Below are 25,824 nucleotides of genomic sequence, written 5' to 3'. Positions count from 1 at the left end.
ATCTATCTATCTATCTATCTATCTATCTATCTATCTATCTATCTATCTATCTATCTATCTATCTATCTATCTATCTATCTATCTATCTTTAATACCTCAGATTAGATTAGTGAATTGAGAGCTTTGGTTTAAGACTCAACTCTTTCTTCACCACGACCGACCAAAGCAACGCCCTCATTACTGAGGATGAAACCCCGGTCCATTGATCCATCTACTCCTCCATCCTACCGTCACTCACGAACAAGACTCTGACATATTGGAACGTCTCCGCTTGAAGCAGAGACTCGTGTAGACTTTAAATATCTCTTAAGAACGTCCGAATGAGACTGATCAAACTCTCGCTGATAAATTTGCAAGACAGACAAAAAATAATAATAAACCCCCACACACGTCTGAGTATATTCAATTCAGTTTATTTATATAACTCCAAGTCACAACAGAAGTCGTCTCAGGGCACTGAACAGAAACGTTCATGTATAAAAATAATAATTTAACATCATTTATCTGAGGAGCAGACTGCTTTTAATTTAACTTAATTGCAAACTCTGATCTTGAGCAAGCATGAAGGCGACAGCGGAAAGAAAAAACTCCCTCGTGACGAAGAAACCATTAGCAGAACCAGGCTCAGGACAAGCATCCACCTGCTTCGACCGGCTGGGTTTGAGAGGAACAGATACACAATGGCAGGTCAATGTAGGGGAATACCACCTCAGAAACAGTTCACCTCATCTCAAACAAACATCATTCGTGTGTTTTGAGCTGTTAAAAATAAGATATATCTATTCCCTTGGGAACAAACAGACTTTGCTTTACAGGTGTTCAACCCAGCACTAACTTAGTTGACACTAATGTGAATGTATATTAAAAAAAACCTGTTACTGTGTTAACCACTTTCAATATGAACTCATTTCCCACGAAACGGATAGATCGTTTTAACGAGAGCTTTTGGTTCAACCGACCTCAAAGCTTAGGAACATCCGAACTCGCTACTTTGATATCTTCCTTTATCAAAGAGGAGTATTACTCCCAGGATGGTTTCCCATGAAGATAACATTGTTAAAGAACCCTTTGTTTAAAATGACATTTTCTTCTCAGGAGATGAACAGCGACACGTTTTGGATGAACATTGCATTAGAACTGAATGTTTGTTTATGAAAATGTCTGTTTAAGTAATCTCTCTTTAAGATAATCAATTGTATTGTTTTCCTCTTTTTAAAAGAAGAGTGACTTTTTAAAGGCAGACAGAGAAAATGGACTTTAGATGTTATAAGACATGAAAGAGTTAGGACCATCCCTCTTCCGAGAGGTGGACCAAAGTCAATCTGTAACACACAGACAGTTAAGTTAAGTTTCACTTCTTCACTTGTGTTTCTACTTCCATTCTACTTCTACATCACATCTTCTACATCACATCTTCTTCAAGAACTGAACTTCAAGCAAACTTCAGAGAAGAAACTTCCTCCTAGTGAGATATCCTAGGAAGAAAGAGAACGAGAGAAGCAGCCTTTTCTGGAAACCCTGCAGAACCAGAAGCAGAACCTGGCATTAACCTGAAATTTGTTACCAGAGCCATCGCACCGCAGACTGGAAAAATCCCAGCTGACTCCCATATGGACCCTCATCCCTCAAAGATGAGAGGTGAACTTTGAGGAAAAATCAGCCTCTCAGTCACTAGAACATCTGGACTGGTACCATTTTTAAGCAGCTGTTGGACCATTCTGACCATCTCATTCTGGTAGGACAAGAGACGTTTAATGCCTTTCTGGTGATCATACATCACAATAATATTATTTATACACACTACAGTTAATTCAGACACAATTTCAACTACTCTGCAAACAGAACTAGTCCAAAATCTGCCTTTTTTAAGTTTCACTGATTTGAATAACCAACTAGATCTTTGATACAAAGCTATTTGTTATTCATTTGTGTATTCATTTTATGCATAATCTTCATCAGATATATCACAGATTATTATTTTTGCAATAAAATACATAAAATCAACTAAATTTGTGATTATTTTGGCATATCTGTGTGTATTAACTGATTTGATGCTCTTTTAAACACGAGAAAATAATTCACTAGAGCACAAAACTTGAGTCTGATTTAATAATTTTCTTGCTTAAGAACCAGAAAGCAAGTGGTGCCCCTTTAAAATAAAATTACTAATAAAATTCAACGATCTGAGGACCCTTTCCTCTACATCAAGAATCACATGTTAAGATAGAAATATATCAAATGAAAACTATTCAATTTTATTAATTCATTTAAGGAAATTAGGTCAATTTGTCCTCCAGTAGTCTAAGCCTATAGCAGCATAATGTCAGCCCTAACTATAGGATTTATCAAAAAGGAAATTCTTCAGCCCAGTCTTTAAACTGGACAAAGTGTCAGCCTCATGGACAGAAACTAGAAGTTGGTTCCACAAGAGAGGAGCCTGATAAGTGAAAGATCTTCCTCCCATTCTGCTTTTGGAAACTCTAGGGACCACGAGTAAACCTGCAATCTGAGAGCGAAGTGCTCTGTTGGGAAAATATGGAACATTTAGATTTTGAATATAAGATGGAGCTAGGTTGTTGAGAGCTTTTGTAGGTTAGAAGTAAGATTTTGAATCCAATTCTGGATTTGACATGGAGCCAATGGAGAGAAGCTAAAACAGTTAAGATTCTGGCAGCAGCATTTTGGATCAACTTTTTAAAGAAGTTTTTGGACACCCAGATTATAAACCATTGCAACATTTGCTCTGTTTTTTTGTAGGCGACAGGTACGTTGTGGCAGATTGCGGAGGAGGAACGGTTGATTTGACAGTCCATCAGATTGAGCAGCCACAGGGAACTCTTAAAGAACTCTACAAGGCATCAGGTACATTATTTACAATCCGTTCAGACGTGCTCTGCTCCAACAGTTTCCAACGCCGCTGTCTGTCTTCCAGGCGGCCCATACGGTGCTGTCGGGGTAGACCTGGCTTTTGAAGCCATGCTGTGCCAGATCTTCGGGGAGGACTTCATTCAGAGCTTTAAAGCCAAGCGGCCGGCGGCCTGGGTGGACCTCATGATCGCGTTCGAGGCGAGGAAACGGACAGCGTCGCCGGGGAGAGCCAACGCCCTCAACATCTCCCTGCCCTTTTCTTTCATCGACTTCTACAAAAGACACCGAGGGCAGAGTGTGGAGGCTGCCCTGAGGAGGAGCAAGTGAGTTGGGGTAAAAAGGTGACGTGACTGTGGCTTTCACAAGGGAGCGCTGGTTCTCTGTTTGTGTAAAAGTCCAACCTTCTCTCTCTGTGTGTGTCAGTATGAAGATAGTGAAGTGGTCGTCCCAGGGCATGCTGCGACTGACGCAGGAGGCCATGAATGAAATCTTCCAGCCCACCATCAGCAACATAGTCAAACACATCGGTAACTAGAGAAACTGCATTTTCTGCGACAATGCAGAGTGATTGCTTATTGCAGAAGAACTTGCTGAAAAACAGCCGAAATTAGCTAAAAGGCGTGCTGAATTGTAGCTTAAATGGAAGAACAAGCCTAAATTAGCAGAAGAAAGCGGAAAGAACACATATTTGCTGAATTGGGTTTAATAAGCAGAAATTAGCACAGAAATTATGAAATTAGCTAAAAAAAGATTAAATTAGCAAATAATTGCTGAAAATTAGCTGAAAAGGCAGAAAGAAGCTCAGACTACCAAAAGGAAGTGGAAAGAGCTGAAATGAGCTCCAAAAAGGCGGAATTAACTGAAAAAGCCAAACTTAGCATAAAACGGCTAAATTGTAGCTGAAATATTAGATAAAGCTGCAACAAGCCGAAAAACGCTGAAAGGAGCATAATAAGCTTAAATTACCACAAAGAAGTGAATTAGGTTGAAAGCAGCAAAAATTACCATGAAAAACTTGAATTTATCTAAAAAGGTAGCTGAAAATGTAGAACAAGCTTAAATTAGCAGAAGAAAGCAAAAAGAGCACGTTTGCTCAACTAGGCTGAAAGAAGCAAATGAGCACAAAGAAGTAGAAATTATCTGGAAAAAGCTGAAAGTGGCAACAAAGAGCTGAAAAGTAGCTGAAAAGGCAGGAAGGAGTTTAAACTACCAGAGAGCACATTTTTGCTGAATGAGACTGAAAGTAGAAATTAGTGCAAAAATGTGGAATTAGCTGAAACAGCTAAAATATGCACAAACCAGCTTAATACTAGCTGAAACAGCAGAATAAGCTGAAACTTGCAAAAACAAGATAGAAGCTGAAAAATGTTGTAGTTAGCAGAATTAATCTAAAAGGAGCACAAAACAGCTGAAATTAGCTGAAAAAGGTTTAAATTTGCACAAGGAAGCTGAAAGAAGCTGAAGCAGAACAAAATGTGAAAGGAGCAGTAAAAGGTTGTAAACGGATATAAAGATTTGAAGGATGTAAAATGAGCTCAATTCATTTTGAAAAAAATAGAAATAAAAAACGACAGGAAAGGCTGAATATTTCAAAAAGCTAAAGTTGCACCAGTAGCAGGATTGTCTTGAAAGAGCTGAATGTTGTGATTTATGATTTGGTGAAATAGAACAAAAATTGTGGAACGAGAAAGATGCTGAAGAACGTACGGCAGAAAAAGGATCACAGTTGTGAATGCTTCTTTTCTTCCGTTCGTTCTTCAGCATGTAACCACCCGTAGCTCCACAGTTTGTGCACTTTTTCAACAACTCCTGCATCAAAATGTTCAGCTCGTTCAGGACACTCCTGCTCTAGACTATTTGTGAAATGTAAACATTTTGAAATGTTGAGCTTTGTCCTCTTTTCAACTTTCACTTCATTTGTTGTTTAAAACCTTTTATCGCCTCGTTTTAGCTTTTCTTCTAGTTCAGCATTTTAAAGCTCATTTGAGCTTCTTTCTGCAAAATTCAACCTTTTCTGCCTTTTAATTTTAGCCCCACCCCTTTTTTATTTTAGCTAATTTCTGCCTTTTGTGCTTATTTCTAATAATTTCAACTTATTCTATTCCTTTCAGCCTTTTTCTGCTACATTCATCTTTTTTTTTTTTTGCTCATTTTGCTCATTTCAGTTTCATTTTGTTGTTGTTTTTGCTAATTTCAGGTTTTGTTGTAATAAATTTAGCCTCTCTCTGCTTATTTCATCTTCTGCTTATTTCTGCTCTATTCAGCCTTTTCTACACATTTGTGATGTTTCTCTGCGTTCGTTTTCCTGCTATCAGCAAACGTCAGCTGTTCAAATCCATTTCACGTTAAAAGTTTAGCAATTAATCGTCTTCAGCCTGGTTTCAGCTTCTTCAGCAGTTTTCAGCAAAAATTCATTCAGCAACAAGCGTTCGCTGCATTTTCACAGGTCACTCTTAATTTAAAAGGTTGACTAGTGCAAGTTTGTTTTTTTGGGGCTAACTCGTACGTTTTAAACTACCAACCTTCCAGAACGACCGTCTGCTGAAACCATTAACCAGCTGCTTCTCATTTCGTCCACTTTGGGACATGATCAAATAAAAGTTTGGTAAAAGCTGATGACAAAAGACAGAAATATGCCAGGGTCAAATCCGTGCATACCCGAGCGTAATGGCTTCCACAGATTTTGATTCTAGATGACGCTGACCTAATCTCGGGGGTTCTTCTCCACATAGAAGTGTGTTTTAAATCAGCCACATTCCAGTGGTCCATTTACAACCAACGGACTGGTTTTCCAGAATGTGAGTTTGCTGGAATGAAAGGTCAAAACGAGGGAATTTTAAGTGAAGCTGATGGAGGGAAACTTCCAAAACGCTGTTCAGCAACGGTCTCCGTCTTTCTTAACAGAGGAGCTGATGATGAAGCCGGAGGTGCACGGTGTGCGCTTCCTCTTCCTGGTTGGTGGTTTTGCAGAGTCGTCCATGCTGCAGAAAGCAGTTCAAAAGGCTCTGGGAAGGACGTGCCGCATCATCATCCCCCATGATGTTGGACTGACCATACTGAAAGGTGCCGTGCTGTTCGGGTTGGACCCCACTGTGGTAAGGGATCAGGAGCACCAGGTCCAAGAGGAGCGATTTGACGCGTGAGCTAACAGCTTTTTTTCTCGTACAGGTTCGGGTGCGACGATGCCCGTTGACCTACGGGGTAGGAGTCTTGAATCGGTTCCTTGAGGGACGCCACCCCCGAGATAAACTCCTCCTCAAAGATGGCCGCGAGTGGTGCACGGACATCTTCGACCGCTTCGTCTGCGTCGACCAGTCGGTAGCGCTGGGAGAAGTCGTGAGACGGAGCTACACGCCGGCTCGGGCGGGCCAGCGCAAGATCATCATCAACATCTACTGCAGCGCAACGGACGACATCACGTACATCTCCGACCCCGGCGTCCGGAAGTGCGGAACGATAACGCTGGACTTGCCGGAACCTCTGCCTCCACCTGGAGCGGTGGGCGGAGCAGGAGCGGAGAGGAGGGAGATCAGAGCCACCATGCAGTTCGGAGACACGGAGATCAAAGTCACGGCCGTGGACATCATGTCCAACCGGTCTGTCCGGGCTTCCATAGACTTCCTGTCCAACTAGGGAGCAACGGGAAGATTTGAAACTCATCTCTTATTTGAGACATTGTTTTTTTTTCATGTTCAGTGTCTTCAGATGAACAGCAGACACCTTCATCCAGAAGAAATGATCAGTTACAGTGGAGACTCAGATTTCCTACAAAACAACAACTTTATAGACAAAAACATGATCCAGTGTGTAAGCTGGAGGCGACACACCTCAACCTCATTAGTGCGTATTTCAGACTTTTCTTCCCGTATTATCTGAAGACCTTCAACAAGTATGCTACCTAGAGACGCACTCATTGTTAAATCCAATCCTTCCCCCTCATATCACTAATACCTCACTTAAATCCTGATTTTAAAGGTTTTACTGGGACTGAAACTTGGTTTTTCAAACGGTGTTGTGCTCCATCTAGTGGCAGGGACAGACCTTGAGGTAAGAAATCTCATGACATCACCAGAAAACTTGAATTTGTCTTCTCTAAGCCTTTTTTTTTTTTTTTTGACATACTGGAAATGCAGAATGTACTCGGGTAAAACTCTGGACCCTGGTTTTCAAAAATACAATTTCAAAGCACTTGAAAACACAGTTTTCATGTGGATGCGAGTCTGAAACAATCCAGTGTGGACAGGGTCTTAAACATTGGTTTGTAAACACACACACAAAATGTTGAACCTGTTTTAATTGTGAACGTTTGTGAAGCATTCACACAATTACGATCCATTTTTCTTCTGTATGTTGTTCAGCATCTTCATCGTTCCAAAATTTTTGTGCCATTTCAACAAATCATGAATCAAAACGTTCGGCTCGTTCAGGACAATCCTGCTGTGACTTTTGGTTTTGGTGCAACTTAAGCTTTTATAAATATTTAGCTTTTTCTGCCATTTTTTTCCTCATATAAAATTAATTGAGCTCATTTGACATCCTTCATATCTTTAGATCCGTTTACAACTTTTTACTGCTCCTTTCACATTTTGTTCTGCTTCAGCTTCTTTGTGCAAATTTAAACATTTTTCAGCTATTTTCAGCTGTTTTGTGCTCCTCTCAGCTAGCTACATTTTTGAGCTGCTTCTAATTTCTTTCTGCTAATTTCAGCATTTTCTGCTCCTTTCAGCTTATTTCTTCACGTTTCAACTTTTTTCTGCTTTCAGCTATTTTCATGCTAATTTTAGCATTTTCAGCTAATTCCTCATTTATTGCAATTTCAACTTTTTTCAGCTTAAATTCGAATAAATGTGCTCTTTTCACTTCGTTCTGCCTTTTCAGCTGATTTTTTGTTAATTTCAGCATTTTTTATATAATTTGTGTGATTTCTGCTGCTTTTAGACTCATTGGGGAAACACGTTATTTCTGCTAATTTAAACTTTCTCTACCCTTTCAGTTAACTTTTAGCTATTTTAGCTGTTTTCATAAAATTTTAAGTTTTTTGCAGTCACTTCAGCTACTTTCAGCTCATTGTTTTTTCTGCTAATTTCAGCTAATATTTAGCTGGTTAATGCTAAATTTAGATTTTTCAGCTAATTCCACTTTTAGCTCATTTCTACCATTTCCACTTTCATCTGGTAGTTTAGGCTGCTTTCTGCCTTTTCAGCTACTTTTCAGTCATATTTGGCTAATTTCAGATATATTTTTAAGCTAATTTCCTAATTTTGTGCTCATTTAAACTTAATTCAGCAAATGTATTCTTTGTTTTCTTCTGCTAACAGGCTTGTTCTTCAATTTCAGCATGTTTTTTTTTTTTCTTTGCTAATTTCAGCTGTTTCTCAGCAAGTTGTTCTGCAACAAGCTTTCACACTGTATTTTCGCAGTAAATGCAATTTCTCTAGTTTTGAGTTAAAACCGCCTCGTTACATTATGCCCCAAATGACCCTGAGGAGTGAGGGAAGGGAGTGATTTGCATTTGCTTTGATAAGTGGAGCAACACTGCAGATTAAAACGTTGAATTTTTCACTTCTTTACCTGCGAAAGCACCTTAGATGAGCGACAAAACAACTTTGAAAAATAAGAAAATTAATTAAACTCTTAGATTTTCCTTATGTCAACACCAGCCTCAGATTTTTCGTTTAAGAATTTTGAATCCAAACTTTGAGGAACTGAACTGTGTTCTCAAAGGATCGGTCCTAAAAGTACCTCAATTAAAAGCAACAGTAGTAATACCAGTGGTTCCCAACCCTGGTCCCTGAGGAACACCTCCATGTTTTAGCCGTTTTCCTGCTTCAGTGATTTAATTACTTTAAGTTCTGCCGAAGCCCGTTAGTCACCAAATCATTCAAAACAAGTGTCCAAGCAGGGAAATAGCCAAAACATGCAGGATGGTGTTCCTCAAGGATCAGAGTTGGGACCCCTGCTAAATACGGCAGATCCAGTTTGTAGTGCAACTTTAGGTAATTGACTTAGACCAGCGACTTTTTTAAATAAGCCTAGGAAGCACTGATTTTTTTTACTTCCCAGCATTAAAGCAAGTAAATCTAAATAAAGTTAGCCTTAAAGGCAAAACTTATTTTAATGAAACTGTACAATTATCAACTGTACTTTACAACTCTGTTGCTGAAAACTTGTTTGGTACAAAGAATTGAGAGAAATTTTAGGAATTTAAACGTTAAGTAGTGTGATCAGCTGAAGTGAAACTTTCTGATCATGACGCAGCACGTTCTATAAAATCAACACATTCTGATGCATTTAACTTTGTTTCCTGTAATAAACATTTTTATAATTAATAAAATGTGACTGTGTTGACTTTAAGCTTAGCTGTTTAAAAGCGAATATAAACTGTATAAATGTCACATTTAACCAAATATGTGGAGCACGTAATGATTTAAAGGTTTTATTCCCAGTTCGGCCACGTTGAAGAAAACCACACCATGAGGAGAATCATTCAGCTGTGAGTTTATTGATGAGTGGCCCAATAAATAACTTCACACTGCACCGCCAATAAACACGCCCAAACTGCTCGACATCTTTTCAGTGCTTCAAAACAAAACCAGGCAAGACGTTTCTGACGGGTACCATCGGGTCTCAGAGGCTAAGCTGGCCTGAAGGTGGCGGCTGAGTCACAAAATTAAACGGGGAGCTGCTGTTTGTACTGGGTTTTTTTTTAATCCATGCCTGTTTTACTCAGGAAGGTGGACTGCAGGAGAGCAGATGCTTGAAATGTTTTATTTACCGGGTCAAAGATGCAAATGGAAAAACAAAACACGAAACGTCAAAAAGTCCACAGAATCTAACGAACGTCTCCTTTTTTTTCAGCCATTTGCCACATTTGCGACTGGCGACTCATTTTACGCAGAATTCAAATCCAAACGCAGATGAACATGAAGAAATCTTAAGGCAACCCATCCGCTGCGATCTGCGTTTGGATTTTTTACCGTTTTAAAATGGGGGGTGGTGTATTCTTGCGGTTAGTGGGCGTGTGGTCTCCCTCTCCCCCTGCCGGCGCCCCCTGGAGGTCCATCCATGCTGCTGCGGGGGTTCTTGATCGTCTCGTCCACAGACAGGATGAGGCAGGCGGCCTCCGACGCCGCCGTCAGGGCGTTGATCCTCACGATCGACGGCTCCCACACGCAGGCGGTGAAGTTGTCGGCGATGTCCTCGTTGTTGATGTCCACGCCGTACCAAACGCCGCCCTGCGACGAGAGGCGCAACACGGGGAGTCAATCACGGTGGGCGTGACGCTGAGCTGAACCACGCAGACGGTTGGTTTCCTACCTGAGCGTGTTTGGCGCGCAGCTTGTTCAGGATGTTTGTGGCGTCGAAGCCGGCGTTGTCGCACAGCTGTCGGGGGATGATCTCCAGGGCCTTGGCGTACGCTCCGATCAGCAGCTGCTGCTTTCCAGGGATGGTCCTGGAGTAATCCCGCAGGTACTTGGACAGCTCCATCTCAATGGCCCCGCCTCCTGCCACGATGGAGTCGTTCTGGTAAGGAGTGAATGGAGTTAGAAGGATGCAAATTCAGCAGAACGTGGTACAGAACGAATATTTGTGCTTAAAATATTTTGTATTTGGAGCAAATGTTCGTCTCTGGTGTTCACTTGTTAAAGCTCACTGGGCTGTGACCATTTAACAAAGACGATACAAAATTTGTGATTTATTTTGTTGTTGGATAAATAAATATCCTCCGGTTACTCAAATAAGCCACTCTGAGGACACAAGATTTTTAACCAGTCTTTTACTTGCGAGGGCAGAGTTCACAACAGGTAAGTTGCATGCTCGTTCCCGTCATGAATATCTGCACCGGACAGTGAGGCAGGAAGTGTTTAAGAATACACGTCTGCCAGCTGTACATGCAGGCTTACATCAGCTGCTCTCCAAGCAGACCAAACACTCTGACCTCACACACATTGTTCAACGTTAATTTAACATTAGTTAGTGATTAACATCCACAAACCTTTACCTAAATTCCCAACTTTTTTTTTTTTTTGCATTCTCACTGATTTCTAAGCGTTTAAGACCAGCGAGCCGTGCACAGCTGTGCTTTGCACCGGCAACAAACGTTAACGACGGCTGTGACAACTCTACAACTTTCATAGAAAAAATAAGTAGTACAGTAATCCCTCGCTACTTCACAGTTCAACTTTTGCAAGTTTTCAACGATTGTCAACTTTAATATTACTCACGTGATCGGGACGCTTTGGGATTAAAAAGTTAAAAAAAAAAAAAAAAAAAAAAAGACTTCAGACAGGTGCCGCCATTTTGGAGTTTACTTTCAATAAGCCTACACTGTAAGACCAAAGAACTACATTACCCAGAATTCAATAGTGCTTCCGGCCACTGCTTTCAGTTGAAATGGAGGGAGTTTTGATCTGATCTGAACCCAATTAAAAAGTTCAGTCCTTATTCATAGTGACTTCGGCGCCAGGACTACTTGCAGCCCCATCGGTCAGTCTGAGCGCTGCCTGCCGGCTCAGGGAGCCTCTTGAGCGAGGAGGCATTTCTTTGGAAGTCCGGTGTCTTCTCCGGAGCTCATCCTGACTTGTTTCATCTAGATCCCTCTGGATTATTTGGACTCGATCGGGATCATTGTGTGGTTTTGTTCTGACTATGAAGGTCCGTCTCCCTCTAAAAGCGTCTGGTCATGGTTTTGTATCCGTTACTCCAAAGTGAACTCAACGCCCTAATCCATTAAATGACGTTTTAAAATTTGACAACTTTTGATATCCTTTGTGAAGAATCTCAAGTCAAGTTGCATTCAGGCCCATCCGGCCCCAGCCCGTAGCTATCATTTCCAAACCCGACCCGACCGGACAAATTAACAGTAATTACAGCTCTGAACCTGACCCCCCCCCCACCCCCCATTTTTAATTATTTGACTGCTTATTTAGTTATTAACGGTCGGCAGATGCACGCGGCTGAATAAAGAGGGCAGAAGATTGGAGCTGAGCGGGTGTTTGTCCTTTCATGGCCGTCAAAGTGCATTAAACCTGTTTCTGCCTGCATTCTGCATTATTCAGACATGGACCCTGCTCTGACATGTCTGCTTTGGGATCTCACCTGTTTGGGTCATCGGCCGCAAGTGTCCGCTGAGTGCAGCGGCTGAACGTCCATTTAGGCAATGGATCACTTCCTGGCAGTACCAGTAGTCCCATCTGAAGCTTAACTGAACTTCTGAGCTCGTTTAAGTCCGGTCAGCTCGCGGTCAAATGGCCGCGTGAGGCTGATGATTGTATGGCAAGCCATGTTGCCATATAATTGGAATGTCAGCCGCGCGCATCCACAATCAAAAACCCAACACCGGCACGGCACCACATATCCAGCACATTATTATGGCCCAACCCGGCCCACATTTGGGTCGGGCCAGGCCGGGCTTGGGTTAGAAATGACAGCTCTAACACAAATTCAACTCTTCAGTCAATAAAATCAGCTCAAGACAAACGCTAGAAAAAGGTCAGCGCAGCAACGATGTTGGGTTATTAACATGTTACGAGTGTTTTAAAAAGAAGCGGCGTTAACGAACCTTGATGGCTCTGCGGACAATCATGATGGCATCGTGCAGCGATCGCTCCGTCTCTTCGGTGAACTGCTCGGCTCCGCCTCTCAGGATGATGGTGCACGTCTTCGCCTTGGGGCAGCCTTTAAACAAGTTGTACCTGCGAGAAAACAACAAGAAGGTAAAGTTTAGACAGAAGACAAACACCAAACCCACGAGGGTTCGTGAAGAGATGGTTTGATTCTTATTACAGGACAAGTAACAAGATGGTGAAACAATCCGACATTTTAGGTTTTTATTTAAACTTCGGTCACAACGTGTTTGAAGACGAGCAGCTCACATCGTAAGGGTTAAAAACCTACTCTAACAATAAAATACTTAAAAAATAACAGACTTGCAGCCATTTTAGGCAAACCTTGAAAAAAAAGAGAGTGCACTTTCAGGCCTGATTGTGAGACGCCACTCATTACACGTGTTACAAATGACTATCAGCTACTACCACTGCAGATTTTAGCTCAGCATCTGTAAAACCGACTGAACTGCGTTTATTTTTGAGTTTGCTAAGGTTAGTTGGCTGTGGTGGCCATCTTGATATGGGCTGATGCTCAAAGGTAATCACTAAATCCAACAATTTTCAGTCAGGTCATCTGGACAGTTTCTTTTTTTTTTCTGAAACGTTTCACCTTCCATCCAGAAGGCTTCATCAGTCAAGGAAACAACAACAAAAAACTGATTCTTACCCCAAACAGCTTACTCCAAAGTGGAACAAACCATAAACTGGTTGGATTGTATACCTGGATTATTGAGCACGGACTATTTTTGGTAATCACTAAATATTTTATTTCAGTTTCATTGAACTATGTCCAGTTGTTCATGACATATTTAGCTAACACAGTTACTGCCAAGGTTTTGAGATAATGTGTTGCTCCAGATAATCCAGGTATCTGTTGAGGTTGACTCTCAGCCATTTTGATGGATATGGAGCCAACATCTGCTGTGAAAAAGGCCAAGTTAAATTCAATTTAAAAATATTTTATTAATCCCAAAGTGAAACTAAATGTTGCTGTAACTCATCCTGGTCTCATTAAAGAGTTGTTATAGATGCTGATGGATGTGGTCAGAAAGGATCCCCTCAGCGGATCTGAAGAATATGGCTGCAGATGCTGATTTGTCCACCCGGACACGGCTGGGCAGCAGGACCGTCTGAACGTCAACCAGAACTCCTCGAGCGGTGGCCACTCCTCCCAGCAGCTTGTTGAGCTCCTCGTCATTGCGGACAGCCAGATGCAGGTGTTGGGAGATGATCCTGGTCTTCTTTTTGTCACGAGCCGCGTTTCAAACAGCTGGGCAGATGTAGCTCCAGGATCACACTTGAGCACCACCACCAGATAGACGGAGATGCATCCATGGTACCTCCTTTTCAACTTATTTGGGGCTGTGGTTTATTTGAGCTACAGACATGATAATCAGCTGCTCCAAGTTATTAAAAAAGCACCCTATTGTCATGGTTACATTTCATAACAAATGTCCAAAAGTAAAGAGGTTTCAGTAAAAATCCTTCCAACTGCACAGCATCCGATACCAGAGGAAGTAATCATCCCCAAAAAAGTGATTTACATCCAGAAATAAATGGGAATTAAGAGTTTTCAAAAGCAAAATCTCAGAATGAAAGTAACAGAGTTACTCCAGCATGCAGACACATTTGAGTTTTCTGAAGTTAGTTGGTTGTGGTGGCCACTTTGAATTGAGTTTAGTCAACTATCTGTTGCAGGTCCAAGACGGTGGAATGAGTTACCACCGCATGTCAGGCAGGCTCCCTCTCTCACTGTTTTTAATCTCGGTTGAAAACTTTACCTATTTGGATCAATGTATTTTATCCTGTGTCCTTTGCTTGTTTGTTTCAGCTGTACAGCACTTCGGTTGGTCGTGCTGTTTTAAATGCTTTATAAATAAAGTGGTACGGTACTCTGTGCAAGTAAAATGCTTTCAGAGGTTAACGAGACATTAAAACGTCATTATTCTCCCTCTGCAACAAAAGGCTGCAACCAAATTCTGTAACACACCGACACTTATTTCTGTAGAATAAAGTCTCTAGCCCATTTCTAATGCTCCCAAAAGACATGGAGCAAAAACGGTTTAAATTGTCTTACCTGTCTCCTCCCACCTGGACCTCTTCAAACAGCTCACACTGTCCCAGGACATCATCCGTCAGAGCTCCTACAGACGTCTGGATGGAGCCTCCACAGGCCTGACGGTCACATCGGAAAAACATTTGACTGCTTTTATATCAGCAGATATCGGAGTTGCATTCACTCCGAGTCAGCATTTTTTTTTTTACTGAATAAACAGCAGAGATCAATCTAAAAAAACAACGTTAACATTATTTTAAAGTTTAGATTCATCAGGTTTTCTTACCATCATGGTCCTTTTCAGATCCTCCTCCTGCACCCGGCCGGCACAGAACAGGTCCCTGTCGGCAAAGTACTGGGTGGCCACATCCCCGATGGGCAACTTGGACAAAACCACCTTGGCTCCTGAACGATAGATCTTCTCCAGTTTGTCGTACAGGATGTTCCACTCTGCATCCACGATGGCCTGGTAGTCCTGAAGCAAAGGATGGACAAACATCAAGATTAGAAAAGGAGAGACAAAAAGTCCAGTTCGCCGCGTTGAAATCTCACCTCCACTGATTTCACACGGACTTCGGCGTTGTCCTTCTCTGCCTTCAGCTCCAGCTCCACGTTCAGCAGAGCGATCTTTGGGTTGTCGTAGCGTTTAGGTTGCATTTCAAAGCCGGCGTAGGAGAAGGTTTTCTTGAAGGCAACCCCGTCGATCAGCTGGGATTCCTGACCAGAGACGGGAAAACGCAAAACATTAAGTCCATAATCTCCAGATATTACACAGCAAACGACAAGACTCAAAGACCAAGAAATAATAAATCATCTGTGTTTTTTACACAAACATTAGGCACTAGATCTCAGCTAAACCTGTTTCTTCTATCTGTATCTGCACCAACCTCGAGGGCTCCTCCCTGGACCTTCTTAATGCCGATCATCTTCAGAGACATCAGCTCGTCCAGAGAAACGACAGCGTCCACCACCATTTTGGAGAAGAACTCCTTCTGCCCGGCGATCAGCTTGGAGTTCAGCGCTGTGGCGGCACATTTCTCCAGCAGCTGCCTCTGCTCTCTGAGGAGACGCAAACACAACATTCACGATCCAACCGTACGGGAGAGGAGCAGATCTCAGCGGCAGAGGGAGGGAGACGCTCACTGCTTGTCGTCCTTCTTCACAGAGACGGCGATTTCCTTGATCTTGCTGACGGCGAGGTTGGTGGCTGTGCGGAAGGCTCTGATGATGGTCTGAGGGTGGAGGCCCTCCTCCACGTACGGCTTCAGCTGCTTCAGGAACTCTGCGGACAGGAGGGTGACGGACGTGGTGCCGTCTCCGACCTGCGGATTGATTCAGGAGCAAAACGAAACGAGTCCATTTGAATTTTTGTAACAGTGTACGGACATTTACTCTGCTGGCGGACACACAGCTCACCTCGGCGTCCTGGGAGCGAGCGATGTCCACCAGAGTCTTGGCTGCAGGGTGGACGACGTCGAGGAGCTTCAGAATGGTGGCGCCGTCGTTGGAAATCGTGGCCTTGCCTGGAAAAACACGATATAAACAACAAACCTTCTAACATCCAAGCTTTTTTCGTACGTCGTTATAATCCCGTCTCTCCTCACCCCTGTTGTCCACCATCAGTTTGTCCATCCCCCGGGGACCCAGGGTGGTCCGGACAGCCTCAGCAATCACCTGCAGAGAACACACCAGATGCATTCAGGGACTAAAGCACTTTTCAGACATTATTTCAAAAGACGATTCAGAACAGAGTTCAAGTTTTGCTCAGATACTGGAGAAGTTGTTCCTCTAACTGCAGGTAAAACCACCTGATCAGTAAACCGACATGTCTGTGTGTCCTTTAAGCTGCAGAAGTTCGCTCGTGTTGAAATTGTTACGCGACAAAGAGAAGCGCCGAGATGAGAGACGCACGAAACAAATTTCATTCGGGGTAATTTCTGACAACGAAAGGGTGAAATGCATTTCCGAACAGGGGCTTTAATAAACAGCTGCCATGTGTATAAAGCAAACAAACGTGAGGACAGATTCCAGACCTGGCAGGCATTGATGTTGCTGACGAGCTGGGGAATGCCCTGCGATGTGTCTGTCCCCTCCTTCAGCAGGATAACCGGTGTGGGCTGCAGGAAAAGAAGAAACACTGAAAATAAACTTCAGCAGACGTTGTGAATGCTTCTCGGCTACTATAACGAATTTTAGCTCAACATCTAAAAAGAAAGGCATGAATCAAAAATAATCTGGGACTAAAGGATGAGTTTATCACAGTCCAAGTCTACAAACTAACAAATATAATCTTAGCAGAATGCAATTAAAAGTTTTAATACAGGAAATCCTCTCTGTAAAAAAAAAAAAAAAAACAGATTTGAAGAACCCTACACAGTTTATTCATAATTATGAATAAAAACAATTCAATAAGTAATTGTTGTAAATTATTTTCTACAAATATGCACTTCTGCAAATCATGTGTTCATAGACAAATGACAATTTAACTAATTTAACAACATATTACAGTACCACATTACCTTCTTATGGCCAAAATATCCCGTTTCTAACCAGTAAATGTGTTAATATTTTTAGCTTATGTGCTGCTTAAACACCAAAATTAATAAAATAAATAAAATGCCCGGATGTCTAATTTAACCTGCACGTTTTAACTTAAAATTAATCTAAAATTAACCGCAAATGTAAGCAGGCTTTAATTAAATCAGAGAAAATGCATTTTAATTAGGACACACATAGTAACGAAGCTTCCTGTTAGCTATTGAATACATCATGTATGTATAATCACAAAACAAACAAAACCAACATAAAACATAACCTTAAACTCTTCAAAAATAGTCGACTAAATTTGTCAATTGCTTATAGTTATATTTATTAAACAAAGTGGCATCGCCCTAATCGCCATACGCCCATTGATTACAAGATGCTAACCGAGTTTGGCTAACAAACAATATAACCTTTTGAAGAACTTTACATAAAATAAAAGCTTTTCAGCAAGGCCAAAAGCCTGTTTAATCCAATGATAGATATTCCGGCACAAATGCGGACAGATAAATCAAAGGATGGAGACGGATTATGGATGATTTCGGAACGTAAATGCTAACTCACTCACCATCATCTTTGCGGTTCTTTCGAGAAGCTTTTAGCCGGTTTACAATCCCACAATGCTTTGCGACGGCTTCTCTTCCTTGGGGTGTGTTCAAGAACAAACCGCCGTTTTTTCCACTAGCGACTTAAATTTTTTAACAACAAAAAATGTTTGTTTTTACGCTTTGTTAAAGTTGTCTGCAACAACAAAAAAGATTAAGTAGTATTTCGAATTATGGCATCAAATATATTATAATAAATATAATTTGTATGATGCGCTTGTTTTTTATTATGTTTTGTTTAAAAACTGTTATAATTACGAATTTTACTTAAATTCATTCAACCTTTATTTAGACAGGTAAATCCCATTCATTCATTCATTCATATCGTTAAAGACATTGTATTCGTGAATAATTGTCTGGTACATTTTCCTTATTTGTCAGCAACTAAAAATTAACTTAAGATGTCAAAATTTACAAGTTAAAAAGTTAAATTATCTTCATGTTAAACAGACCTCGCAATGTTCTTGAACGCAGCTTTTAGAGCCACAGAGGCCAAGCTGGACAGCGCTTGATATGTACACAGGGGTGTGCAGCACGGGCGGAGATGTCGCTCACGCCACATGCGGCAAACGCGTGCCTCGCTTTCGAAGACACGCTGAACAGTAAAACGCGCGCGCACAATCTTTTACTCAAGAAACTCGCGCGTAGTTTAGAAAACCGTACACACGGCGCAGGCGGGAGCGAAGCTGCTGTGTTGTTTAACGTTTTAAACGCGTTAAAATAAATAAGAGCAGCGAAAGACTTCGGGAGGAAATTGTGAAGATGGAAGAGTTCGGAGTTTACGCTGTTTTCGGTGTAAACTGTCCGCCTCAAATGCTTCTAAGGTAGTATTTATCGCTGCTGTAGCTCGTCACTTATTCTCAAACGCGCCGTATTTACAGATAATATACTATAAAACGCGTGACAGTGAACATGCTTATGTCTGGTGTTGTTTTTTCTGAACGATAAGTTAGTGTTCCTGTCGTTTTTGGATGTTTTTCCTTGTTCAGTTCGGACGCGTCGAGCAGCGTGTGTGTTGCAGTTCCCCCATCTGTCCGGCAGGTGGTGCTGTTCAGCAGCGGCCCGTGGGAGAAGAGGATCTGCGTCCACGTTGGGCTGAATGATGCTGATGGGATCCCCATCACTATAGGAAAACTGACTCCTTACAACAAGTATGACCTCTTTGACCCAAGAAATACTGTTTGTCTCTCTTGACTGACACTTGTAAATTACAGGCGCTCCAGTAGCAGCAGGTAGACCTGAGCAAACATGCAATTTTTAGGTTTAAGGTGTAGTTATAAACAACACCCTGGCAAAGAAAGTCAAAGATGCATTTTTAAAATTACCAGTTTGTGCATCTTAATGTTCTTCCATCCTCTGATGTGCACAAAACAGCCCAAACACATGCAGCTTGTTTCCTTTTGCGTCCACCGTTTTATTGTTGGCTGCCAAAGTTGTTGGCGTTAGCAAAATATCATACAAACAGGGAGGATTTTAATGAAACTCCCAGGTAGAAGTTATACGTCTAAACCTAAATGACCTGATAAGTCAGTTCAAGAAGTATCTGAGAGTCATCTTCAATGTGAATTTTTGTCACGTAACCGAATCAGTGAGACGCAATGTCTTACTTCACATGGAGTGTAAACCAGGCCGGCCTGAAACCTGCTGGGTGATGCGCCTTCCTTCAAGGAAAAACAAGACTATATTTATCAAAAGAGTCGTTAAGATGGTGTAAAAACAAGGACTAAGAGCAATCATTGAATGCTATAAAGGCTCTGAATACAGCTTGTGTTAGTTTTAAACTCCCAAGTGGTCAGTCAGAACTGAAAAAATAAAATAATAAAGTAAAACTAGAAAGTTCCTGGATAAACTTTGACTGGGACTGCCACGCTGCTGCCAATTAAATTTTTTGATTTGACCGCACTTTGTGTTGGGGTTCGCTCTCAGCTACCACTACACCAGATTTCAGCCGAATAGCTCTAAAATTGGCTGAGTTATCCTATTTTTATACCCTTTTAGCTAAGGCAGCCATCTTGGATATTTGATTTGCATTAGGAATGTATAACAACTCACTCTCAGCTACAACCATACTAAATTTCAGCTCAGTGTTTCAACTATTGACCGAGTTATAGTCAACTTTGTGTTTGCTGTGGCAGCCATCTTGAATTAAAATGGCTACAACGTTAATCAGTTCTAGCGATACATACGTTCTTTGAGTTTCAAACAAATCCAACAGTGACTCTTCAGGGACCTCTACATTATGACCTCACGGCAGCAGTTTGTGTGAGAAATGTTCTGTCGGGTACTTCGTATGGGGGGAAAAATGGCGTCTTCGTTTGCAGATGACGTCGCCATGGTAACCTTGAAACACCAATAAAAGTAATAGCACACGTCACGGCACCGAGCCGGTCGTTTTGATATAACATTTATTGGGGTACTGTACACGCTGCGGTTCGGGCCGCATTAAAGTTGACAGAAGCGTAAGATAAAGTTAAGAAACCCGGAGTCAGGTGAATAATAATAAGAGCCTGCCTTATAATAGGCGATCCCCATTAAACATCTACTGGTAGTTGCTGTTTTTAACTGGAGCTTTATTGAATGAGTGAGGAGCCGCCCCGACTCAACATTCTGGATTATTACCTCTTTGATAAAAGACAAACGTGAACTGTTTGGATTTACCGGCTCACGTTTGACCTCCAGGTGTTTGACGTGGGAGCAGTGGGAGGAAGAGACGTGGACAGACGGCGTCACGCTGAGCGTTTCACTGGAGGGAGGACACCCGGTAACAACACAATCTGCCTTTAATGAGTGCAACTTGTTTAGGTTAACAAAGCGTTTATTACGAACGGCTGTTTTAAGTTTAAAGACGCGTTGCTCGATTTATAATTTAAAAATAAATGTTGCTTGTTGCAGTGTCCTTGTGTGAACGACGAGAGGTGATTTTAAAAGTAAAGCTGTGAATCAAAAAGACACGTCCCCTGCGTCCTAACGTTGAGGACGCTGGCTTTAAAGCAGTTGTCTTTTTTTCAGTACGACTAGATTAAATTTATCATTTTAACTCTTAGTTTGTCAAAAACAATGTTTGTTTTTAAGTTTCTGAGGTTTTATTAACACTAAATCGCAGCGGAAAATGAAAAACACACACCAAGCAAAAGTTAGGACTCGAGATGATAAAATTGTCTGGCCAGGGGCGGGGGCACCAAATTATTTGAGGTGGCTATTGCTCTCCCTGGCACCCCCTTGGTGCCCCCCCCCCCCCCCCCCCCCCCCTGCTGCCAAAAGGTAAAGGGGGCTGCATTTTTTTTTTCTTGTGTCTGCTACTAAAATATCTCATGAACCACTAGACAAATGTAAAACTTGCTCAAAGTACAGTAGCCCCTCGTTACTTTGCCATTCGAATGTCGCGGACTCGCACTTTCGCGGTTTTTCAAAGTAAGAGAGTACATGACGCACATTTGGCTGATTGATGGATGAGCCGCACGATCGGCATGGATTGTTTATTTAAAACAAATTACTTTAATGATTCAGCACCTTCTAAATCATTAGGTGCAGGGAGAAGCTCCCTCTGCAGCCTGTCATGATCTCCACTCTCTGCCACCTGCGGCTCTGCCACGCCCACATTCCTCCTCCGCGCTGCACAGATCGCCTTTTGTTTTCCAACTTAAAATTCAAGGCGCGTCACATCGTAAAATTGTCATAATCACAAAATATAACCGTGTTAAAAGTTATTTTTAATTATTTTAGAACTTCTACGTTCAGTGGTTACAGTGTAATTGATCAAGGAGTACATTTCTGCTCCGTGTTGCGTCAGCTGTGTGAAGGGCAGACGGTCCCTTTTAAGAAATCAACCGGTAATAGTACTGCGACTCGGTAGTAATTATCCTTTAAATATATTAAACAAGTACTCGTCTTAATAAAATAAAAACATACATTAACAGAATAAACCGTTGAATAGGAACGTTTTTATTTATTTATTTATAATATAAATTTGGCTTTGACAAAAAAAATCTATATGTGGCAGCGGTGGGATTCGAACCCACGCCTCCGAAGAGACTGGAGCCTTAATCCAGCGCCTTAGACCGCTCGGCCACGCTACCTCATGCTGCTGCAAGGGGAAGCTTTACAATACAGTACAGCTAAATCCATTAGTTGAATACAGTTTTTGTCCTTGTCTTTATTCGGTCTTTATTATATTATTATAATTTAAAATTTTGACGGAGGATCTTGTTGATTAATAACTACGTCGACGCTAAATTTAATGGACTATTTTGTTTTTGTCTCAGTAAAAACAGTGGTTTGTGAAACTCCATCTGCTGATCTTATAAAATGATTTTGAGTCAATATTTGCATATTAGACCAAATGAGCCCACAAAAAACTGAGGAACAATTTGATCTTTGTACTGTCTTTAAAAAAAAAAAGCTACCAAAACTACCGTATTTTTCGCTGTATAAGTCGCAGTTTTTTTACATAATTTGCATACGTTGCAAATTATAGGCTGAAGCGACGTATTTATGGATATTTTTCCCCTCATATTTATAAACCAATTGTTGGCTGCAATATAACCGTTTTCATTCATTCTGACTGGAAAAAAAAATGGAACAGTACCACTTTCAGCCACTTGATGGCAGCAGAGCAGTAATAGTTGTATGGCATGTCGTTGTATCATGTAATAGATAAACTAGGCTATAATGACAAATTCAAAAAAGTTCAAGACAAAAAAAAAAAGGACTTTATTTATTATACTTTGTTGTTTTTTTTTTTTCTTGAACTTTTTTGAATTTACCATGTCCTGGATGACTAAGAACCTTCACCAGCTATTAATGACACAATTGGCTTGCCATATAACCCCCACCTTCGTTCTGCTCGCTGCTTGGAGCAAGTTAAACCAGCTGCACCGCCCTGGCGAAATGCAGCTAATTTGACCATCGAAATGCATTTATTAAGTAAAAGTTCAACTAAGATACACCTTTCCTATAATTTAGAGCAAACGGATGTTTTTAGGTGGTGATCTTGTGAAATTTGCACAGCGACTCGTCGCATGCACACGTTTACTTCCGCGTATCGGCTTTTGAAATGCAGCTGATTTGACTGTTAAAGTGCATTTATGAAGAAAACGTTAGACTGAGTCACACCTTTGCTATAAATTCGAGCAAACAAACAATTGTTTTTAAGTGTTAATCTTGTTAAAATCCTCTCCTGCACGCTCCTGCCGTTTGGCAGCCAATCGATTTTTGGCACAACACCGCCAACCGGGTTGTCAGCGGTGACGCGTAACAGATGCGACTTATACGGCGAAGCGACGTATTTATGGATTTTTCCACTCTATTAGACATATTTGGACCAACTCGACTTATAGGGAGGTTCGATGTGTACGGCGGAAAATACGGTAACACCATCGAATTAAAACTGGTGGTTTTCAGACGTCCCAGTGTGCTGTCCTACTGCGCTTCTCTTCTCTACAATTTAAATTAAAAACAAACAATCCATGGATTTTTTAATTTAAACTATTTCAGTATTTAAATTTAAGTAGTTTATTAACACAGAAGGAAGGAGCAGGTGATGAGTGTGGTTGCAGCAGAGAAGTGGGCGTGGCAGAGAGCGGTTACCATGACATCCTGTGCTTTTTTTTACAGCGTTTAGAAACATTGTTTAGAATATTGCAAGAGTGTGGGAAGGGTTTATAAAGCCTTAATTTATATATAAATACTAAAATAAACTACTACTTTGTAGTAGTACGGCAAGTACTTTTGTACTACTATCCCTACTTTGCGGTTTTTCACTGATCGCGGGGGGCGTGGCCTCGGACTACTCATCATTGGTCGTACGTTTACACCTGATTCAAAATGCTAGTCGACCTTAGCCGACACACATCGGCTAAATCTCACTTGACTTGACAGATAATGTGGATATTCTGCACTGGTTTAGTTTAACTGGAGTGAAACAAGTTTTCGTCTCGTGAACGTCGTCCTTCAAGACCCGGCAGCTCCCGTCACAGCTCGGGAGCTCAACGGCAAGAGGAAGAGAGAGCGGCTGGCAGAGCGTGGCGACGGCAGTAAGGTGCCAAAAGCAGGAGAAGAAGAGAACGTGTGTCCAAACAGTGGGACGGAAAAGACCTCGTCCGTGCACAAGGTCAGAGGTCAAACCAACAGCAGACAGAAGCTGTTCGCCAACGGAGCTGAATCCTCCAAGACAAAAGCAGCAGGTGAGGACAGAGGACTCAGTTCAGGACTATTTACACCTAAGAGACATTTTAGGAAGGAGGTTTACCGGAAAGGATCAAACACTTCCTAAGATCGGCTGTCCTCGCTGCAAAGTGAGTCTTGTTGCATCTTTCAGCTTCGGTTCTCTCTGTCCTGTTTTACAGGTAACGACGCAGGAGAGACACAAGGCATTGTGGGAAAAACGCCTCCTCGGGGCTCATCCAGGACCAAGAGTAGGCAGTCAAAGACTCCCACGCAGACCGGTGCGTTTCTGCAAACACAATGTACCATTTACCGTAGGGTTGAATCACGTTTAATCGTCTGACATGTTTGTGTGAGGTGACGCCTGTTTTTCACACGTGTGGATTTTATAACTAATATATGATTTTTAAAAAAGTGACTATTTCAGTTAAAAACACAGACAGGATTCACCATCTGTCCTAAGGTCTAAACAGTAAAGCAGGATTAGTGTTTGATCGAGTTAACTTCAGGTTTAGTTCAAGATTTTAAGCGTTGTGACGAATAAACCTCAACATGGCGTCAAACCTGAGACCTCCACCTGCATACAGCAGTCCCTCACGTATCGCAGGGAGTTACGTTCCGCTTCCTACTTTACGTTTGGCTGCCGCGGGAGCGTGCACTGGAGGACTTTGACAAGAATTTAACAAAATTAACACTTAAAAACAATTATTCGTTTGCTCGACGTTATAGTAAAAGTGTGTCTCAGTTGAACTTTTACTTAATAAATGCACTTCGACCATCAAATCAGCTTCATTTCGCCGGGGTGCCGCAGCTCCAGGCGAGCTGGATGAAGGTGGAAGCCTATGGCAAGCCGATTGTGTCATTAATAGCCACTTTTACTTATTACATGACACAACGGCATGCCTTACAGCTCGGGTGCCATCTAGCGGCTGAAAATGGTAGTGTTCAATATTTTCAGTCAGAATGAATGAAAACGATCAGATCTCTGCCAAAAATTGGTTTATAAATATGGAAAATAATCAATAAATGCGTTGCTTCGGCGTATAAGTCGCAGGGCATGCAAATTATGCAAAAAACTGTGACTTATAGGGTGAAAAATACGGTATCTTCCCACACTCTTGCAATGTTCTTAACAACGTTCTAAACTCTAAATGCTCTAACAGAGCTCAGTGTGTCACGAACGCCACTTTCTGCCACGCCCACTTCTCCACTACACTCATGCTCATCACCTTTGTCACTCCCGATGTTCCTCCTGCGCTTCTGAAGCGCTCCCCAGTCTCTGCCAGATTGTCCGATCGTCTCGTGCCTGAAGTATCCAGCATTCTTGTTCCTGACCCACTTCATGACCCTTTGCCTCGCCAAAGACTCATACCCATCGAATATCTGGACCTCGACTTCTGCTCTGCCTTCAGACCACCAGTTCCTGCTGAACTCCTGGGATAAGTTTAGCTTTTTCTGTCTCTATATGAATGACCCACTCCTATATTTTTGACCACAAACTCAGACCCAGACTCCAGGAGTTGAGCTGTCAGAACCAAGCTCCACATTCTGAGGAGAGTCTTTGTCGGACCTTCCAGGTTACGCTCACATATCAGGTCTCTTGTAAATAGGTCCTCGAGGCTCAGTGGGATTAACCTGTCTAAATAAAGGTTGAATGAATATCACGTCCAAACCTCCTTTCCCTCTGACGTCATCGCAGCTTCGGCTTCTCCACCTGTGATTGAGCTCTACAGCGTCTCAGCTGACTTTCTCCTCCTGATAAAACTTTAATAAATATTTTTCCTGTGTGTGGTTGAATTTTCAGTTCCCCCTCGTAATTCATTACACAGCAAAAGAGAGCAGACTGATGCACAGGGGCGGACTGGCCATCGGGAGTACTGGGACATTTCCCGGTGGCCTGGCCCGCTCAGTGATCTCAGTGGGACTGGACTAAAGGCAGCTGAGTGAAGCTGACACCCCACCCACTTCCAAAATTAAAGCAACT

At 41.9% G+C, this 25,824-nt stretch overlaps 3 protein-coding genes and 1 non-coding gene across 4 annotated transcripts in view; 2 read left to right on the top strand and 2 right to left on the bottom strand.

Moving 5' to 3' along the window:
- The window catches only part of hspa12b (heat shock protein 12B), a 27,720-nt gene extending 21,219 nt beyond the window's left edge, over positions 1–6,501 (top strand). Inside the window, exons 10-14 of the mRNA XM_037684100.1 lie at positions 2,758–2,862; positions 2,933–3,191; positions 3,292–3,395; positions 5,773–5,963; positions 6,037–6,501. Of these exons, the coding sequence (XP_037540028.1) occupies positions 2,758–2,862; positions 2,933–3,191; positions 3,292–3,395; positions 5,773–5,963; positions 6,037–6,501 (1,124 nt within the window). The remainder of the gene's footprint in view (positions 1–2,757; positions 2,863–2,932; positions 3,192–3,291; positions 3,396–5,772; positions 5,964–6,036) is intronic.
- Positions 6,502–9,351: 2,850 nt separating this feature from the next.
- On the bottom strand, positions 9,352–17,702 carry cct7 (chaperonin containing TCP1, subunit 7 (eta)). The gene is made up of 12 exons (XM_037676705.1): positions 17,642–17,702; positions 16,566–16,649; positions 16,137–16,206; positions 15,949–16,055; positions 15,676–15,854; positions 15,420–15,591; positions 15,085–15,249; positions 14,819–15,007; positions 14,554–14,651; positions 12,431–12,563; positions 10,186–10,392; positions 9,352–10,103 (listed from the first exon to the last, which is right to left on the bottom strand). Exons 1-12 carry the CDS (start codon positions 17,645–17,647, stop codon positions 9,879–9,881), a joined length of 1,635 nt encoding a protein of 544 aa, XP_037532633.1. The 5' UTR covers positions 17,648–17,702; the 3' UTR covers positions 9,352–9,878.
- A 738-nt stretch (positions 17,703–18,440) lies between these two features.
- LOC119409802 (kelch repeat-containing protein) overlaps positions 18,441–25,824 on the top strand; it is a 13,976-nt gene continuing 6,592 nt past the window's right edge. Inside the window, exons 1-5 of the mRNA XM_037676740.1 lie at positions 18,441–18,502; positions 18,668–18,829; positions 20,358–20,439; positions 23,584–23,878; positions 24,023–24,121. Of these exons, the coding sequence (XP_037532668.1) occupies positions 18,441–18,502; positions 18,668–18,829; positions 20,358–20,439; positions 23,584–23,878; positions 24,023–24,121 (700 nt within the window). The remainder of the gene's footprint in view (positions 18,503–18,667; positions 18,830–20,357; positions 20,440–23,583; positions 23,879–24,022; positions 24,122–25,824) is intronic.
- trnal-aag lies at positions 21,673–21,754 on the bottom strand. The gene has a single exon. It is a non-coding gene; the product is annotated as a tRNA-Leu (tRNA).

The sequence above is a fragment of the Nematolebias whitei genome, chromosome 1 (assembly GCF_014905685.2).
Source record: "Nematolebias whitei isolate Nwh7 chromosome 1, NemWhi1, whole genome shotgun sequence".
Lineage (NCBI taxonomy): Eukaryota > Metazoa > Chordata > Actinopteri > Cyprinodontiformes > Rivulidae > Nematolebias > Nematolebias whitei.
The sequence above is the reverse complement of the archived record's forward strand: the minus strand, read 5'-3'. Positions and strand labels throughout refer to the sequence as shown.